Source organism: Choloepus didactylus, chromosome 6, assembly GCF_015220235.1.
Source record: "Choloepus didactylus isolate mChoDid1 chromosome 6, mChoDid1.pri, whole genome shotgun sequence".
Lineage (NCBI taxonomy): Eukaryota > Metazoa > Chordata > Mammalia > Pilosa > Megalonychidae > Choloepus > Choloepus didactylus.
In genome coordinates this window covers 60,639,872-60,659,212 of record NC_051312.1, presented here as the reverse complement: position 1 = coordinate 60,659,212, position 19,341 = coordinate 60,639,872, and the positions used below count along the sequence as shown (strand labels likewise).

Here is a 19,341-nt window from a genome sequence, read left to right as displayed (position 1 = left end):
GTTTTGATTTGATGCTACAAACACTTCATGGGAGATGGGGTCCCCTTTTGCAGTGGCTTTTGGATAAAGTCCACATCCTTTACTCCCAACTTCCATTCCTGATGTAGTTTACAGTTGTCAATGGCACCACATCATCACATCTGATCTCCAGAGTGAGAGCAATAAAGGAAATCCAGAGGCTGATGCACAGAATGAGGCACAATATAAATTTATAGCCACTTATCCTAGGGATGTCAGCTGATATAACTGGGGGACATTGATGGAGGAAAGAGAGCCTTGGGAGGTTTTTGATAACTAATTCAATCTCTTTCTTTCTAATTGGTGTGTTGAGATTTTCTGTTTCTTCTAGAGTCACTGTAGGTTGTTTGTGCATTTCTAAGAATTTATCCATTTCATCTAGCTTGCCTAATTTGTTGGCATACAATTGTTCATAGTATCGTCTTATGATCCTTTGTATTTCTATGGAGTCAGTAGTAATGCCCCCCTCCCCATTTCTGATTTTATTTATTTATGTTTTCTCTCTTTTTTTTCCTTGTCAGACTGGCTAAGGGTTTGCCAATTTTATTGATTTTTTCAGAGAATCAACTTTTGGTATTGTTAATGCTTCCTATTATGTTATTCTCAATTTCAATTATTTTTGCTCTAATCTTTTTTTTTTTTCTTCCGCTTTCTTTGGGTTTAGTTTACTGTTCTTTTTCTAGTTCCTGCAGGTGTGCTTATTAGGTCTTCAGTTTAGCTGTTTCTTCTTTTCTTAATTTAAGCATTTACAGCTATAAACTTCCCTCTCAGCCTGCCTTTGCTGCTGAGACAGATTGTGTTCTCGTTTTCGTTTATCTTAAGATTTACTGATTTCTCTTACAATTTTTTAAATTAAATTCAGTTTTATTGAGATATATTCACATACCATATAATCATCCATGGTGTACAATCAACTGTTCATAGTACCATCATATAGTTACACGTTCATCATTCCAGTCTATTTTTGAACATTTTCCTTACACCAGAAAGAATAAGAATAAAAATAAAAGTAAAAAAGAACACCCAAATTATCCCCCCATCCCACCCTATTTTTCATTTAGTTTTTGTCCCCATTTATCTACTCATCCATCCATACACTGGATAAAGGGAGTGCGATCCACAAGGTTTTTACAATCACACTGTCACCTCTTGTAAGCTACATTGTTATATAATCGTCTTCAAGAGTCAAGGCTACTGGGTTGCAGTTTGATAGTTTCAGGTATTTACTTCTAGCTATTCCAATACATTAAAACCTAAAAAGGGAAATCTATATAGTATGTAAAAATGTCTACCAGAGCAACCTCTCGACTCCATTTGAAATCTCTCAGCCAGTGAAACTTTATTTTGTTTCATTTCACATCCCCCTTTTGGTCAAGAAAATGTTCTCAATCCAATGATGCCAGGTCCAGATTCATCCCTGGGAGTCATATCTTGTGTTGCCAGGGAGATTTACACCCCTGGGAGTCAGGTACTCTGTAGTAGGGAGGGCAGTGAGCTCACCTGCTAAGTTGGGTTAGCTAGAGAGAGAGGGCCACATCTGAGTAACAAAGAGGCACTTAGGGGGAGACTCTTAGGCACGATTATAAGCAGGTTTAGCTTCTCCTTTTTTGCAGTTTTTTGACCCATTGATTATTTAAGGTTGTGTTATTTAACTTCGTTATATTTGCATACTTTCCAGTTCTCTGCTTGTTATTGATTTCCAGCTTCATCCGATTGTGGTCAGAGAAGATGCTTTGTGTAACTTCAGTCTTTTTAAATTTATTGAGACTTGTTTTGTGACCCAACATGTGGCCTATTGTGGAGAATGATCTGTGTGCACTCTAGAAGAATGTATATCCATTGTTTTGTGGTGCATTGTTCTTTATATGTCTATTAAGTCTGGTTCATTTATTGAATTATTCAGGTTCTGTGTTCCTTTACTGATCCTCTGTCTAGACGTTCTGTTTATTAATGACAGTGGTTTATTGAAGGCTCCAACTATTACTGTAGAGGTGTCTATTTCTCCCTTTGGTTTTTCCAGTGTTTGCCTTATGTATTTTGGGGCACCATGGTTAGGTGCATGGTATTTATGATTGTTATTTATTCTTGGTGGATTGCCCCTTTTATTAATATACAGTGTCCTTCTTTGTCCTCTAACAGTTTTGCATTTAAAGTCTATTTTGTTTGACTATTTTGTATAGGTACTCTAGCTTTTTTTTCATTACTGTTGCATAGAATATCTTTTTTCAACCTTTCCTTACAACCTATTTGTGTCTTTGGGTCTAAGATGAATCTCTTGTAGACATCATATTGTTAGATCATGCTTTTTTATTCTCTCTACCAATCTTTGTCTGTGATTGGGGAGTTTAATTCATCAAAATTCAGTGTTATTACTGTCAGCCATTTTGTCCTTTTGTTTTTATATGTCGTATCTTTTTCTTGTTGGTCTCTCTTTTCCTTTATTGCAACCTCCTTTTCATTATAATTGTCTTTTGTGATTTATCTGACTGATTCCTTTCTGACGTATATTTTTAAAATACTTTCTTTGTGGTTACCCTGTGGTTTATATTATGTAACATATATCTATAACTACTAATTTGAGAAGATACCATCTTAGCTTCAATAGCATACACATTCTCTGTTCCCACAAACCTGTTTCCCCTCTTCATGTTGTTTTTGTACCACATTGCTACTTTATATCGTGCATGTCCATTATCAGGAAATATGCCTGTTTCTTGTTGAATTGTATTCTGATTTTTATAGAAGTAGAGAGTAGAGTTGTATATTGAGTATACACTACTACCGGGTTTTGTATTTATCCTCTAAGTTATCTTTACTGAAGATCATTGTTCTGGCTTGCTAATGTTTCACTGGAGGATGGCCAATGGCGTCTGGGAAACCTCTGTTAGCTGGGAAGGCACATGGCTGGCATCTGCTCCAAAGTTCTGGTTTCAAAATGGCTTTCTCCCAGGACATTCCTCTCTAGCAAGCTTGCTCCTCTTCAAAACGTCACTCACAGCTGCACTGAGTTCCTTCTCTTTGAGTCAGCTCATTTATATGGCTCCACCGATCAAGTCCCACCCTGAATGGGTGGGGCATGCCTCCAAGGGAATATATCATCAGAGTCATCACCCACAGCTGGGTGGGGCACATTCCAAGCAAATCTAATCAGCATCAAAATGTCTGCCCCACAAGACTACATCAGAGATAATGGCGTTTGGGGGACACAATACATTCAAACTGGCACAATCATTATTTCTTTACACTACTCGAGTCCACTAGCCTGTCTTTTCCTTTCAACCTGCAGAAATCCCTTTAGTAATTCTTGTTACATCTTTTGTTGATGGACTCTCTCCGGTTCTCTTTATCTGTGAATATTTTAAACTCTCCCTCATTTTTGAAGGACAGTTTTGATGGATAAAGAGTTTAGGGCTGACAGTTTTTCTCTTTCAGTACCTTAAATGTATCATACCACTGTCTTCTCACCTCCATGATGAGAAATCGGAACTTATTCTCATTGAGGATCCTTTGTATATGACGAATCACTCACCTCTTGCAGCCTTCAATATTCTCTGTCTTTGGCATTTGACATTCTGATTAGTATGTCTCAGAGTAGGTTTGTTTGGATTTATTCTGTTTGGAATATGTTGCACTTCTTTGACATATGCATTTATAGCTTTCATAAGAGTTGAGAAATTTTTGGTTATTATTTCCTCAAATATTCTTTCTGCCTTTTTTCCCTTCTTTTCTCCTTCTGGACACCCAGAACACATATGTTTTTGTGCTTTGTGCTGTCACTCAAATTCCTGAGACACTGCTCAATTTTTTCTATTCTTTTCTCTATCTATAGTTATTCTGCCTGTATAATTTTGATTGTCCTGGTTCGCTGATTCTTTCTTCTGCCTGTTCAAATCTGCTGCTGTATGTCTCTAGTGCATTTTTTAATCTCTGTTATTGTGTCTTTCATGCCCATAATTTCTGTTGTTTCTTTTTACACTTTCAGATTCTTCTTTATACTTACACATTGTCTTCTTAATATCCTTTAGCTCTTTGTCCATATTTTCCTTCATCTCTTTGAATTGATTTTGGATATTTATTTGAAGTTCTTCAATTGGTTTTTTCAAATTCTGTGTCTCCTCTGAAGTTTTAATATGTGGTACAATTTTTAAGATTGTACTTTTTGTGCAGTTGTTTTACCTCCAGGAGAAAGCATCCTTTCTTCTGTTTCTTCTCCACAACTCTTGATCTGTTTATTTTTGTACAGAATTTTCTCCCCAGCTCCTATGATTGGTTTAAATTCTCTCCCTCATTCAGTGCCCCCTTTTTCTGACACTTTTCAGTTCTGTGACCCGCCTGTCTTACAGCAATTCAGTTTAACACCCTCATGCCTTCTCCCTTTTTTGTTTTTCTGTGAGGCTTTTCTGCCCATTTTCTTCCATTAGGGTATCCCACCCTAGGGGGTTAGATTGGGTCACTCCAGAAAAGTCCATTTTGTGTTTAGGTGGTCCATCCAACAGAAACGATTTTGTAAGCACACCACTTTTCAACACTTCTATGTTCTATTTCTCCCCCCAATCCCCAGGGCCCCTTTTGTAGTCAGCATGAATTAGCAGCTTGTGTTCTATCCTTGATCTCTGTGGCCCTGGGTCCCTGTGCCTGGATACATGTAGTGATCTGTCTTGCTGCTGTGAGTGGCTCTATAGTCTGTGTCTGTAGTGAGACGGACCCAGGCCTCTGTAAGATTCAAGCTGCATGTGACCGAATGAGGCGGGAGTGGAAAGGACTGGTGATTTCAGGACAGATATTTCCTACCTACCTTTGTAGATTATTTTTCTTTTTCTTCAGTTCAGCGTTTGTGGAGTTTTCCAGTCTGTATCTTCTTCCAAAGTTCTAAGCAAGTAAAATTTCTCCTTTTTTTAGCTGATTCTGAGGAAAGACTTTTCCAGGGGCTGTCTTACATAACCATGTTGATCTGCGTGAAGTTTTTTGATAACAATATTTAGTTTCCTTGAAAGAGAGTTCTCTTAGGATTTTCTTTTTCATATTGTGTTGGTTTTGGTAAGTTGCATTTTTCATGGAATTTGTCCATTTTATCCACATTATTGGACTTATTTAAATAATGTTTTTCATAATATTCTCTTGTTTTATCATTTGTAGGATATGTATTGATAATGCTGCATTCATTCACGATATTAGTAATTTGTCTTCTCTCTTCTTGGTCTGTTTATCAGTTGGTTCATCTTTTCAGTGAAACATCTTTTTCAGTGAGACAGGTTTTAACTATTATTTTTTCTCAGTTTATTTTGTATTTCATTGATTTCTACTCATCCTTTGTATTTTCTTTGTCTATTTGTGGGTTTTTTTTTGTTGGTTTTCTAGTGTCTTATAGTAAAACTTTATGTATTTTGTTTTAGACTTTTTATAATGTAAACATTTAAAGCTATCCATGTCTTTCTTATCACTGCTTTAGCTGCATCCCCCAAATTTTAGTAGGTTGTATTTTCATTATGACTTAGTTCAAAATATTTTAAATCCCTTGTAATTTTTTTCTTTCTTTCTTTCTTTCTTTTCTTTTTTTTTTTTTTTTTTGACTCATGGGATATATAGGGATGTGTTTTTCAATTGTAAATACTTGGGTTTTTTTCTAAGCATCTTATTAGTGATTTATGACTAGATTCCACTGTAATGTAAGATCATATTCCCTGCAGTTGCAGTCCTTCACAATTTATTGAGGTTTGTTTTATGGCCCAGCATACAGTCTTTCTTGGTGAATATATTATGTACAATTGAAAAGAATGTATTCTCTAGTTATTTGCAGTGTTCTGTAAATATCATTTGGTCAGGGTACTGAAGAATGTTGTTCAGATCCTTTATGTCTTTTCGGATATTTTAAAAATCAGTTTGGCTGTGTTTAAATCTTCGTTTGTGATTGAAGGATTGTCCTTTTTTGCCTTTAATTCTTTTGGCTTTTGTGTCGTGTATTTTGGAGCTCTTTGATATGCTTATGCACATTTATAATTATGTCTTACTGATAAATTGAACTTTTGATCGTTATGGAATGTCCCTTTCTTATGCTCTGCGTTTGAAACCTATTCTCTCCAATGTTAATATAGCTTCTCCAGTTTTATGCCTACTTACAGTTTGCATGGTATATATTTTTTTACATCCACTTACTTTCAGCCTATCTATATGTTGATTTAAGGTGCATGTCTTGTAGACAGTATATAGTTATAGCTTGCCTTTTATTCATTCTAATAGTTTCTGCCTTTTAATTGAAGTTCTTAGTCCATTAATAATTAATATAATTATTGCTATAGTAGCTTGTAAGTCTTCCATTCTGTTGTTTTCTGTTTTTCCTCTCTGTTTTTTGTTTCTCTGTTCCACCTTTCCAGCCTTTCTTTCTGGGGTGGGGAAGGATTTAAAAAATTTTTTTTTGCATTCTATTTCAGTTTACCTATTGACTTTATAGCTTTATTGTTTTCCTTTTTATTTTTGTTTTACTCTAAGAATTATGTTATACATCTTTAACTTTTCACAGACTGCTTAGAATTAACATTGTACCACTTCATATTGAATGTGTAAACATTGCAACTCTTTAGGTCTATTTACACATACCCTCCCCTCATCCTTTATCTTATAGTTTTGATGGTATTGCATCTATGTATAAGTCCTACCATATAATGTTATTTTTTTTTGTTTTAAACAGTTATGTCTGTTTTTTTTAAAATGAGAAGAAAAAATATATTTATATTTTACAGATATTTATCATTTTCTATTCTCTTCATTCCATTAGAGAGATCAACGTTTTTATCTGGTATCAGTTCCTTTTAGCCTTTAGAAACTCCTTCATCATATCTTGTAGTGGGGCTCTACTGAGTATTTTCACTGGATATTTCCACTGTCTTTTGGCCTCTAGTTTCTGATATGAATTCAGCAGTATTTCAAATCAGTGTTCACTTTGTGATAATATGTCATTTTCTCTGGTTGGTTATTCTCTTTGTCATTGGTTTTCAGCAGTTTGACTAGGATGTGTCCTTTCTGTGAATTTTTCTACTTCAGATAGTCTGTTCTTCAGTTCTAGGATTTCTTTTTTGGTTATGTTTCACAGTATCTATGTCTGTTGGATTGTCTATTGTTTTAGCTCCCTTGACTGCTCAAGCAAATGTTATGCAATGGTATGACTTAAACAGTGGGAATTCAGTTACTCTCAGTTATGAGGTTGAAAGAAAGTGAAAATCAAGTCATCGTCCATTTGTTGCTTTTTCCTAAAGACTGATGTTTTGGGGCTGACCGCTGGTGATCCTTGGTTCTTAGCTTATCACATGGCAAGGTTTATCACATGACATCCCCTGGTCTCTTCCTACTCGTCCAGATTCCAGAGGTGTTCAGCTTTTGGCTGCTCCTTCTGTGGCTTTCTCTTCTTCTGTCTGAATTTCATTCTGCTTATAAAGGATAGTAGTGATAGGATTAAGTCCCATCCTGATTGAGGCAGGCCACACCTTAACTCAAGTAAGTCATCAAAGGGTCCATTTTATAATCAAAAGGTCCATCTTATAATGGGTTCTCATTCACAGGAATGAATAAGGTTTAAGAACATGGTTTTCTGGGGTACATAGAGCTTCAAACTACCAACATCTTTCATCTTATCCATAGAAGCATTTTTTTTTTTTTTAATCTTGTTGATCATAGTTTTTAAAAGCTGCTTTAATATCTTGCCTGCTAATTCCAGCAGTTTGGGGTTAGTCTTGCTCTCTTTTTATTTTTTCTGAGAATGGGTTATATATTTTCCTGTTTCTCAGCATGCCATATGATTTTGAATTGTATCATAGACATTTTGAATGTTTGAATTTACATTGTGGAGACTGAATTCTGTTATATTTGTCCTGAGAAGAGATTTTCTTTGCTTTTTTTTCCTGGTCAGTAACTTGGTTGGATTTAAACTTCATGCTCTGTCTCTTGGGTGATAGCTTAAACTCAATTTAGTTCTTTTAGTCTTAGCTAAACTGTCTAGAGTTTGCCTTATGTGTGCATGGGGATCAAAGATTTGGTCTGAATTTGAAAACAGAATTTGGGCTCCCCACCTCTGGCTCTTTACTTTTTGGATTGCCTTTGAAATTGAGTGTCTTCGAACTCTGTGCTCTAGTTCCTCAGGCCATAAATACTATAGGTTTTCTATCGCTGTTTTAACCACCCTACTAGGTGCTGCCTGCAACTTGCAACCTGCCTTTGGGCTAGAAGATATGAAAATGAGAAATACGTTTCCCTTTTTCCAAATGTTGGCTGCCCTCCAAAACCTCTTTTTTTAGTATCTCTCCTGTGTCTTCATGTAGTTTTGTTTTGTTTTTGTTTTTATGTCCAGCTGTATGCAAACCAGATAATCTTTGAGCCTACATCAGAGAAAATGAGATCATTAAGAATTAACTCTGTCAAACTTCCTAACGTCCTTCTTATAACCCCCCGCCCCATATTGCCATTTAACATTTATATACAACACTAGAGTACAGTTTCAGAAAGAACAATTGCTAGGTCTTTTTGTGGCCTTGAATAAGTTAACTGTAAAAGAAAGGCAAAAAAAAAGCTATTAAATTTTATTTGCAAAGTTATACATATTACTTTTAAAAGACAAACAAACATTAAGATAAAGATATATATATATATATAACCCCTTACCCAACACTCTTAATGCCAGTCCTCTCTCCAGTGGTAATTATTTTAGTATTTAATTTTTTATTTTGCCCTATGCTTTTACATATATTTATGCAAAAGTGAAGAACTATTAATATTGTTTTTTACATATATGTTATATTGTATATACCATTTTCCAGCTTTATTCTCCTGTGCAGTGACCTGTCTTTCAGATAGTTTCAAGTTAGAAAATTTAGCTAGTCCTAGTCTTTTTCATATGCTGCAATAGTATGAATATATCATAATTTAGCCATTTCTTTTATCAATTTGTAGATGGTTTTAAATTATTATTGTAGTATACATTCTTGTGTAAGTCCCCTTGTATGCAGGTAGGAACTACCAAGAGGTGTAGTCATTGGATATACATAGATTGAACTAGAAGATGTTGCCAATATGTCTCCCATAGTAACTGTACTTATTTTCATGGAAACCCTGTAATGTATGAGTACCCATCTCACCAACCCCTTACCAAATTTGGTTGTATAGAACTTTTTAAGTTTGTCAATATGATGTCTTTGTTTTAATTTGCCTTTTTTTGAGTACCAGTGAGATTGAGCATTAAAAAAAACATGCTGGCCATTGGTATTTCATCTTGTTTAGGATGTTTCATGTTGTTTGCCCATTTTTCTTTTGATTTGGTCCTTTTCTTATTGATTTATGGGAGTTAAGTGTCCTAAGAAGTTATCCTTTGTAACTATGTTGTGAACATTGTCTATTGTTTTCCCTAATTGTTTGATGTTTTTAATCTCCTACTCTTTGTGTTTTAGGTAATTTCCTTTAGTTGTGTGTTCAGAAACTCCCCATTTTGCCTCTTCTATCCCCCTGCTTTATTAGTTATCCTTTCTCACTTGCTTTTTTTTAATGCAATTTTATTGAGATGTATTCACATAACATACAGTCTTTCAGAGTGTACAGTCAGTTCACAGGATCGTCATATAGTTGTGCATTCACAATCAATCTTTGAGCATTTTCACTACTCCAGAAAATAAAATAAAAATTAAAATAAAAAAGAACATCCAAAACATCCCACCTCCCCATTGTTCATTTATTTATTTTTTTGATACAGTTTTTTTTTTTTTAATTGCAATACTTTTATCATTGGAAATAGGTTTGGCCCCCTTTTAACTTACAATGTAATGGCGGGTGATGGTATTAGTATCATATGCTGTTAGGCTTGAAACTTCACCTAAATGATGCCTCCTATAAGCAGCCTGGTATTCTAACCTTACTATAATCTTTTTTTATGTATAATTGAGATATAATCAGATAACACACCATCACTCAAAGTGTACAGTCAGTTGTTCACAGTATTGTCATATAGTTGTGCTTTCATCCCTACAGTCAAACTTTGAACATTTTCATTACTCCAAAAAAAATAAAATAAAAATAAAAATAAAAAAGAACATCCGAAACATCCCATTCCCCTCCTCCCCCCATTGTTCATTTACTTTTTTTAAATATAGTTTAATTAAGATATATTCACACACCCTACAGTCATCCACAGTGTACAGTCAGTTACTTGCAGCGCCATCATACAGTTGTGCGTTCATCACCCGAATCAATTTTTGAACCTTTTCCTTACTTCAAAATACAAATAAAAGCAAAAAAGAACACCTGAATCTTTCCATCCCCTCATCCCACCCTATTCTTCATCTAATTTTTGTCCCTATTTTCCCACTTATCTGTCCATACACTGGATAAAGGGAGTGCGAGCCAAAAGGTTTTCACAGTCACACAGTGCAAGCTACCATCTATGTAGGTTCAAGAATCAAGGTCACTAGGTTGCAGTTTGACAGCTTCAGGTATTTCTCTCTAGCCATTCCAACACACTAAAAACTAAAAAGTGGTGTCTATATAGCGCATAAGAATACCCTCCAGAGTGACCTCTCGACTCCGTTTGACATCTCTCAGCCTTATTTTGTTTCATCTCTCTTCACCCTTCTGGTCAAGAAGATTTTCTCAATGCCACAGTGCTGGGTCTAGGCTCATCCCCAGAAGTCATTTTCCATATTGCCAGGGGATTCGAAGCCCTGGGAGTCATGTACCATGTTGGGGGAGGATAGTGAGTTCACCTGCCAAGTAGGCTTAGAGAGAGAGGGGGGCCGCGTCTGAGCAACAAAGAGGCTCTCTGGGGGACACTCTTAGGCACAGTTTTAAGTGGGCTTAGCCTCTCCTTTGCGGCAACAAGCCTCACAAGGGAAAGCCCCTGGATAGAGGGTTTGGCCCACCAAATTGGCAGTCCTCAGTGTTCGCAAGAAAATCAGCAATAACCCAGGTGGGTACTCAACATTTCCGCATTTTTCCCCAGTTCCTCGGGGGGCCCCTCAAATACACTTTTACCCTCTGCCCTTATCATTCTGGGATGTATTGGGATTTCACCCCAGCCTGTACAAACTCACCAAATCCCATTCCCATTCAAAGCTCCATGCACCTATGGTGTTCAAACAAACTGATCATGCAAGTTAAATTATCTAATGTGCTACAGAAAATGTAGATCCTGTACCAAATAAACAGCTTCTCCCTTGGTCTTGCAAAAAAGTTGTAGTTTTAAAACCCAGTCAGTATTGTCCTTTACCTTTTGGCCTGATTTGCTTTAGTCCTAACCAGATCTACTTTGTATCTCTATTTGAAGTCTGAACTCTTTTTCAGCCCTTTCAACAGTTGTTGTGTGGGGCAATACTGACGTTCATAGCTGCTAAGCTCTAGCTCCAAGTCTCGGGTGTCACACAGATACCCAAAGTTCCCGAGACCAATCAGGTTATACACAAGGAGCTCAGCATCACAGGATTTAGAGATAACCATTACAACTCAGGAATAGATGTGACTACTATAAGAGCTTATAATCTAGGGACCATTATAATAAGTGTTCCCCTGATAAACTGTGCTCTGAGATTCAGTTCTCAGAGTTTACACATTATAATTAGTCCATATTAGAGAGGCATTATGTTTGTCCTCTCGTTTCTGGCATACTTCACTCAAAATTCTGTACTCAAGATCTATTCACCTAGTTGCATGTGTCACAGTTTCATTCCTTCTTGTAGCTGCTCAATATTCTGTGTATACATACAGCACAGTTCACCATTCTGTTCATCAGTAAGTGTACCCTTAGGCCACCTCTGTCCATAGCAAATTGTGAATACTCACCATAAACACCAGTGTGCAAATGTCCATTTGTGTCCCTGCTCTCAGATCTTCCAAATATAAACCCCATAATGAGGTTGCAGGACCTTATGACACCCACATACTTAACTTCTTGTGGAACCACTATACTGTCCTCCAGATAGGCTATACCATTCTACTTCCCCACTAACAGTGAATGCATAAATCTCTCCAGGTTCTCTTCAGCACTTGTGTCCCTTTGTTTATTTTTTCCCTCCAATTTTATAGGGTTATATTTAAATACCATACAATCACCCACAGTGCACAATCAGTTTACAGTATCATCATATAGTTGTGCATTCATCACCACAGTTAGCACTTACACATATTCATTACTCAAAAAAAAAAAAAAAAATGGAAACAAAAGAATAGTAAAAAGGATAAAAGTAAAAGTAAAATAAAATACAGCAAGAAGTTCAGACAACAACACCGCTACCAAGAATCCCGTACCCCTCCCTTACCCCCCTCTCTCACAGACGTTTAGCTTTGGTATATTGCCTTTGTTACATGTAATGGAAGCATATTACAATGTTACTGTTAACCCTAAACTCCAGTTGCATTGATTACATTTTTTTCCCCAATACCATCCCTTTTTCAACAACTTGCAAGGTTAACATTCATTTGTTCTCCCACATGTAAAAACATTTTTCATTTTATATTTTGTCACCATCACTGACCTCTCTAGGTTTCATGAAGTTACACAGTCTTTAACATCCATACTTCCCTCTGGTATCATACATGCCCCCAGCCCTCCTCTTTCAACTTAACTCACAGACATCCTTGGTCAGTGCACCTGCAATACTGTACTACCATCACATGGCACTGCACTCTACATTTCTGGATCTACACAGTCAATCCTGTTGAAATTCTATAATCCTTGAACATCAAATGCCTGATCTTTACCATCTTTCTATCTCCTGATAACCTGTGTTCTCAGCTTTAACTCTCAAAGTTTGTTCATTAATGTTAGTTCATATTAGCCTCAGTTGGTTTTTAAACCTCTCACTGCTCTTTTTCTTTAGCTTGTAAATATGATCCTATAGCTCCTATCTTTTGAAACAAAGCAACTCCTCAGGAGCTACCCTCAGATTTCTTTTATTTTCTACATAGCCAAGTTTATTCTATGTAAAATAAAAGTATCTGGCAAAATTCTCTGTGGGAAATATTTTTTCTTTGATTCCTTTTTTTTTTTTTTTTCAGTGGAGGGAGAATGAGTATCTTTTGAACACATAAGAAGTGCTAGACAGTGCCAGGTATTATTATGTAGATGTCTATGTTTTGGTCTTCAGAATAATTCTTTGAGGAAAGTATTATAATACCCATTTAACAGCCAAGGAAAATGAAACCAGAAGTAGTAGACACGGAAGCTGTGTTTTGCCAAGGCATTGTCTCTGGGGCTCTGTTTTTATGATCTATCTGAAATTCTGTATTTTGCCCTGTTGCTTTTAGATTAGTAATGAGGCTAAGAGAACTGATCTTTTTGTATATGTTCTGGTGCTGTCACCAGAGTTTGTGGTAGTTCTCAGCTCCCTAAATGAAGTATATAGGTAATTTGAATGTGGATTGGGGATTCATCTTTCTGAATATGAGTTAGAACTTTGAATTAGACTGTTTTCATAAATAGTAGTTCTGAATCTTAAATGTTTACTGAATCCTTTCTCCTTTTCCAAAGCATGAGTTTAGCCTTTAATATATGATTATCTGCATATTATTAATGTTAAAAGTTTTTATTAAGTAATTTTTATTGCAGCAGAAAGCAAAACAAAGAAACTTGCCAAAGCAAAGAAACCAATTTTCTTTTTCAATTCTAATTCAGAACTTAAACTAGCAAGATGGTTTGTAAACAGTTGAAGAATTTTGAAAGCATAGTGCAAAATGAGGCTTGTAAGGAAGTAGAAAATATGGTCCATTGGCCCTAAATAATTTGGAAATTATTTTTTTCCTCTCTCATTAATTATTGATGAATTAAATAGTGAATGAATTACAGTGTTTTTGAACAATGGCTCAACATTCTGCCAGAGTAATTTTAATTACATAATTCATATTGAGTAGTGATGAGTATAGAGGTTAGAGGCTCTACACTGTTTTTATAACAAGAGGTTCCAAGTTAAGCTCTAATAATATCATCATGTTTATTAGCTTACCTATTTTGTCCAAAGTTTGAAGAAGTTTCTTCAGAAGTGTCACAGCTAAAAACTAAATAGTATCAAAAAACAAGATGTTGTATTTCCTCCAGTGTGATACTGAGGAGAAAATATAATATCTGCACTTTTATTTCTTTATGTTTATATGAGAGTTAAATAACTAGAAAATGGACATTGGGGTTTTTTAAAAACTCACTAACCATATCAACTTCTGTTTGCAGAGTTATTCATTCTACAGAAGAAGTTAATGATTTATATATTATCAGTTAAGTTTACTTCAGGAATTTTGAGTGAACAAGACATTAGTTTATAGATTCCATTCCTTCTTGCCCAGAAAGAAAAAGTTAGGAATTACAGAATTCTTTATCTAGGTACCATCCTTGAGGAACAACTAAATAACTACCTCTTGTTCTAACAGATAAGGAAGGGTCTGGAGGCTCAGAGGTAGCCTTGGGTAGTGGCAAGAACATGGATTAGAAATACAGGCCTAGGTTTGAATCTTAGCTTCTCCACTGAACTGCTTTATGATTTTGGGTCAGTCACTTAATTTCCCTGAAATTTATTTTCCATGTCAAAATAGGGATAAATATTTACATCTTAGGTTTGTTTTGAGCATGTAATGCATGTACTTGAAAAATATCTGATGATCATTAAATGTTAGGTTTTTTGTTCTCTAACAAACCTTTTCTTCCTGGGTTTGGTTCAATATAATTAATACTTAGATACATGATCATTGTAGCTAACTAATGAAAAACTCAGACTAACAGCATGCTCTTTGAATTCAAGTAGAAACAATTTGGATGTTAAATGTTTACTTAATTAAAAATACTTTAATTTTTCTCAATTGTGCACATAATAGACATTTAGTATATACTTATTTCTAATGTATTTATACTTGTTTCATTGTTATAACATAGCCTGATAATAATTTCCATTTATTTCTTTAGATATAGAAGATCTTTATGAGCCAATGTCAGTCTCATTTTCGTATCCTAATGGACTCAGTGAAAATACATCTGTTGTTGAAAAACTGAAACACATGGAAGCCAGGGCAGTGTCTGCTGAAGCTTCATTAGCTAGAGCGCAAGAAGATCTGCAAAGAATGAAGTAATTTATCAGTCTTATAGAAAATTAATTATTTAGATGCCAAAAATCATACATCTAATAACAAAATAGAATATGGTAAAACATTTCATATATAGAAAGCACAGTGTAAATGTTTAATTTTAGCAGTATCAAAGAGATGTAGCATTTTTATACATTGTGGGTATAGTTGATTAATATAAAATTTTATGCTTTTAGCTTTTGTGATATTTTTCTTCATAATTATTTTTACACTAATGGGAATTGTTCTGAGTGTTCTCGTGAGCATTTTTGTTCATTGATATTGTCTTCCTTTAAATTTTCTTGTTTCCAATAGACTTGTCCATTTTATATTTTCTATCCTAGGTTTTTAAAGTGGACAGATTAACATTTTGTAGGTTTGGATAAAGTACAAGATTGAAATTTTTGTTTTTAAAAGATCAAAATACAATTGTGATACAGCATTTAATCAGGAGACCAGATAAAATTGGGAGAGTTTTCTCCTGTGAATAAATTAGCATTCTTCTGGTGTAGTACTTCTGAAAGTTTAAGGTGTGTACAGATCACCTGCGGATCTTGTTAAAATGTAGATTTTTAATTCACATGTTCTGGAGTAGGGCTTGAGATTCTGCATTTCTATCAAGCTCCCAAGTGCAGCCAGTGCCTCTGGTGTGCAGACCAGACTTCAAGCAGTAAGGCAGGGGTATACCTCACAGCTTTATGAGATGGATTTTAAGCTGGTTACTCCTGCCCAAATACCCATTTGATGGTTTGCCAAAATGTCCAGCAGCAAAGGTAGTAACCAATTGTATTAACCAATTGTCTTTGTAAAATCCTGATTCTAAGAGTTTATATGGTGTAAGCAGCACCAACTTTGCTATCTGCTCCTTTGCACTCCTCCCCCATGCATTTCTTATAGAGTCTTAATGTGTCATTTTGAGAGTGGGAAATGAGTTTTAGAGCTGGAGTGGGTATACGTAAATAATTAATTCTCAATTTGGGTCTACTTTTTGCCTCTCTAACCCTCCCATGAGATAATACGGTTTTAAAGAATATTAATATAGTTAAAAGATGCTATGTTGATTTACCTGCTAAAAAAGATTTTGGAACAATAGAATAATAAAGTTAAATAAAGGTAATGTGCCTGTTTTGTTCAGTTGAAAGATATAAAGTGCTATAATCTGCAGCTGGCAGTGCTGTGTTTTGCAGAGAAAATGCCTTCAACTGGGTTTAAATAGGCTGTTGCTTAAGATCCAGCAGGGGGAGCTTTCGCTTGCTTAAGATAGAATATGATTTAAAAGGCTCATCACACTCCTCTCCTTCCCCCTTCCTCTTCTTAAGCCTCTAGCCTTTCCTTTTTTCATGGTCCAGTAAACCTGTCTCAAGGGTATATTTCAAATTGATTACAGACAATTTGCTCAGGATTTTGTGATGAACGCAGATGTCAGAACCTGCTCGTCATCTACTGCTGCCATTGCGGACCTCCAGGAGGATGAGGATGGTGTTTATTTCAGCTCATACGGGCATTATGGGATACATGAAGAAATGCTAAAGGTTAGAAAAGAACACAAATGTGCCAAATCCATCTGAATCAGAAATAGAATAAAACGGGTTCTTCCTACATATGCTGTAGGAGAACTGCTCTTTAAACCTCTGGTTCTTGATAGCTCCTTTTGGGTAGAAAAGAGGCATCAAAGTAATTGTAAATTCTATTTAAAATCATTATTAATCTTTATTATAGAATCACTTTTTGATTAAAATAAAGCATTGGAAAAAACAACTGGTGATTTTAGTCTTCTCAAGAGCAACTATTAAATAGGAATAATTAAATTACACATTTGCCTTTTAATGTTCAAAGGAAATGATTAATTTTTATGTTTTAAATAGCAGTACTGATTATAGTTTGGATAAATAATGATTCTTTGATAAAATTTAATTATAAATAATTCTCACAGTTGTTATGGTGTATTTTTTTTTTTTTTACATTTGGTATCATTGATATAGAAGTGTTTCCTAAATTGATCAAACCAACTATTTAAATCTAGTTAGTTTTAATTTTTATAATGTTAATGTCTGTTTAAAATCTAGGTTTCTAGTTCTGTTTGATAGTTATACATTTCATCAAAGTATGCTATAGATTTTAAAATAGCAAAATGTAATTAACTCAGTGAAACCAGAAATGTCTAACTAGAGTAAAAAAAAGTTGGTTTTAAAAAAATTGAAAATTTTGAATGTTTATGTGAATTTTATATACCATTGTTACCTTTTCTTTTGTTAAAACAAGCAAAAAATTCCTTCATAAATCCTTCTTCAAAAGGATTTATTTCATGGAAACCTAAGACTAACTCTACTGGAAGCCTGTATATTTAAAATCCAAAGTTGTTTAATAACATATATGTATTTTATTGAGACTATTTTCCAGGATCACAAAGTGGAGGTTTGCTGATTCATAGTAAATGTAATTACATGGGGTCTTTTAAAGCAATGTCATATCATTACTTTCTAATGATATGTCACAGTTGGTTGTGCTTTTTGTTGACATTTGGGTAATGGTATATAGCATTACACATAACAGATATCTTTTTAAAAGTAATAAATTATATTAATTCCAGACTGAATTTGCTTAAAAGAAATTGACTACTCCATTTTCTTTGTTAAAATTAATTTCATTGTGTCCAGAATATTTTCTTTAAGGGAGTTTATCTAAGTCATTTTAAATCATCCCGTCAATTTTAATGCCATGAATTTGTACTGTCTTTGGTTTGAAAATTGTGTTGGGTTTTTCAGATAGGTAAACATCACTGAGACTCGCTTATCTATATGCATAGTTAATGCATATTAGTGTTGTCAGTACAATTATCAGGAAAAACCAGTTTTTGTACTTATCGTTTATAAATCTCTGGACACTTTTCAGCTAACAAAGAAAATCAAGAACTAGAAATTCTTCATACCTAACCATCTTTAAGTCCTTTTGATGTTCATAGTTTTAAGAAGCTCCAGCTTGAAGTTTCCAGTGCCATCTTTTCTCTTTCAGAGAATTACTTAAAAATTTTTATTAATGTCATTCTTCATGTTTTAGTTTCTCTTAGCTGTTGCACAGTGTAATTCTCCTTGGAGATGACCTGAATTAGGAAATATGGATATATTTCAATCAATCCATTTTATATTTTGCTAAGTTATATACAGTGTGCATTATATCCAGCTATATTTCTTCTAATTCTTATGAAAACAATTCTTGGTACACATAAACTGTTCAAGATTGTGCTATTACTGGAATTTCACCAAATTTTTATAAATAGTTTAAAATTAAACCATATTTACAAGAATTACTTTTATTTACAATTGGCCTTGCTTTTATAGGAATAGGATTTGGATATTTTGTTGCCTGGTCTCAGATATTTTATTGACTCTCTTTTGGCATAACATTTTGATTAAAATTGCAAATAAAGGTAGCTTGGGATCTTATTTTCTGTAGTTAAGATGAAAGTAAGTTTCTTGAATTCCAGAGATACAACTGATAGAGGAGTAGGTTACAGGAATGAAAATTCCTGCTCACTTTATCTTTCTGAAGATGACTTTTGTTGGCTAATATTATAGATCTGAGATGCACCGTTCTCTTTTTTGTTTTCCAAATCATTTATGACTGATCACAGTGTCATTTAGTAATTTGGAATCACTGCATACCCCTCATTGTATCTGCAGCCAACTCATTTCTGTCTACCTTCATGAACACATAAATTAAAAACAGTATTATTTGTAGATGTAAAATTTATAGTATGTCACTTTTCTATTGTCCTTAGCCTCATTTTCATAATTTTTTTTTTGTATTAGGAAATATATTTATAGGATGAATTCCATGACACTTTACAAATCTTAAACTATCTTGTTGCTTAGTATTGCAGTTTCTTAGTTTTAATAGGTTGGTACAAAATATTAATTTTCTATTTGTGTTTACTACCTTGTTTTGTATTGTATTAATCTTTTGTAAGAATAAATTTTTAGGAATGATTATGAAAGGACTAGTCTTTCATTTGCTTACTTTTTTGTATGTTTAGGGAGTTTTTCTTTCAAAGATTCAATTATTGAATTTCTGCTATGAACAAGGCATTATGTTCAGTATACTTTGGATTTCATTGCTTCGGGGTTAGCACATGAAAGAAAACGGATGAATATAGCAAGAGCCAGAATGAAGGATTTGGTTCAGTCAAGGAGGGAATGGAGTTAGGACAGCAGTTGGGATTCTGCTGATTACGTTGGAGCGGTGGTGAAGCGA

At 34.6% G+C, this 19,341-nt stretch overlaps 1 protein-coding gene across 5 annotated transcripts in view; it reads left to right on the top strand.

Annotated features, from left to right (window-relative positions):
• Nucleotides 1-19,341, top strand: part of PRMT3 (protein arginine methyltransferase 3) — a 186,414-nt gene that overhangs the window by 27,153 nt on the left and 139,920 nt on the right. For all 5 annotated transcript variants that reach the window (XR_005217397.1, XM_037839241.1, XM_037839242.1 and 2 more), the window contains 2 exons: nucleotides 14,933-15,092; nucleotides 16,478-16,622. Coding sequence is in view for 4 of the 5 variants with exons in the window: in XM_037839241.1 (XP_037695169.1) it covers nucleotides 14,933-15,092; nucleotides 16,478-16,622 (305 nt within the window). In the remaining variant the exon portion in view is untranslated. The remainder of the gene's footprint in view (nucleotides 1-14,932; nucleotides 15,093-16,477; nucleotides 16,623-19,341) is intronic.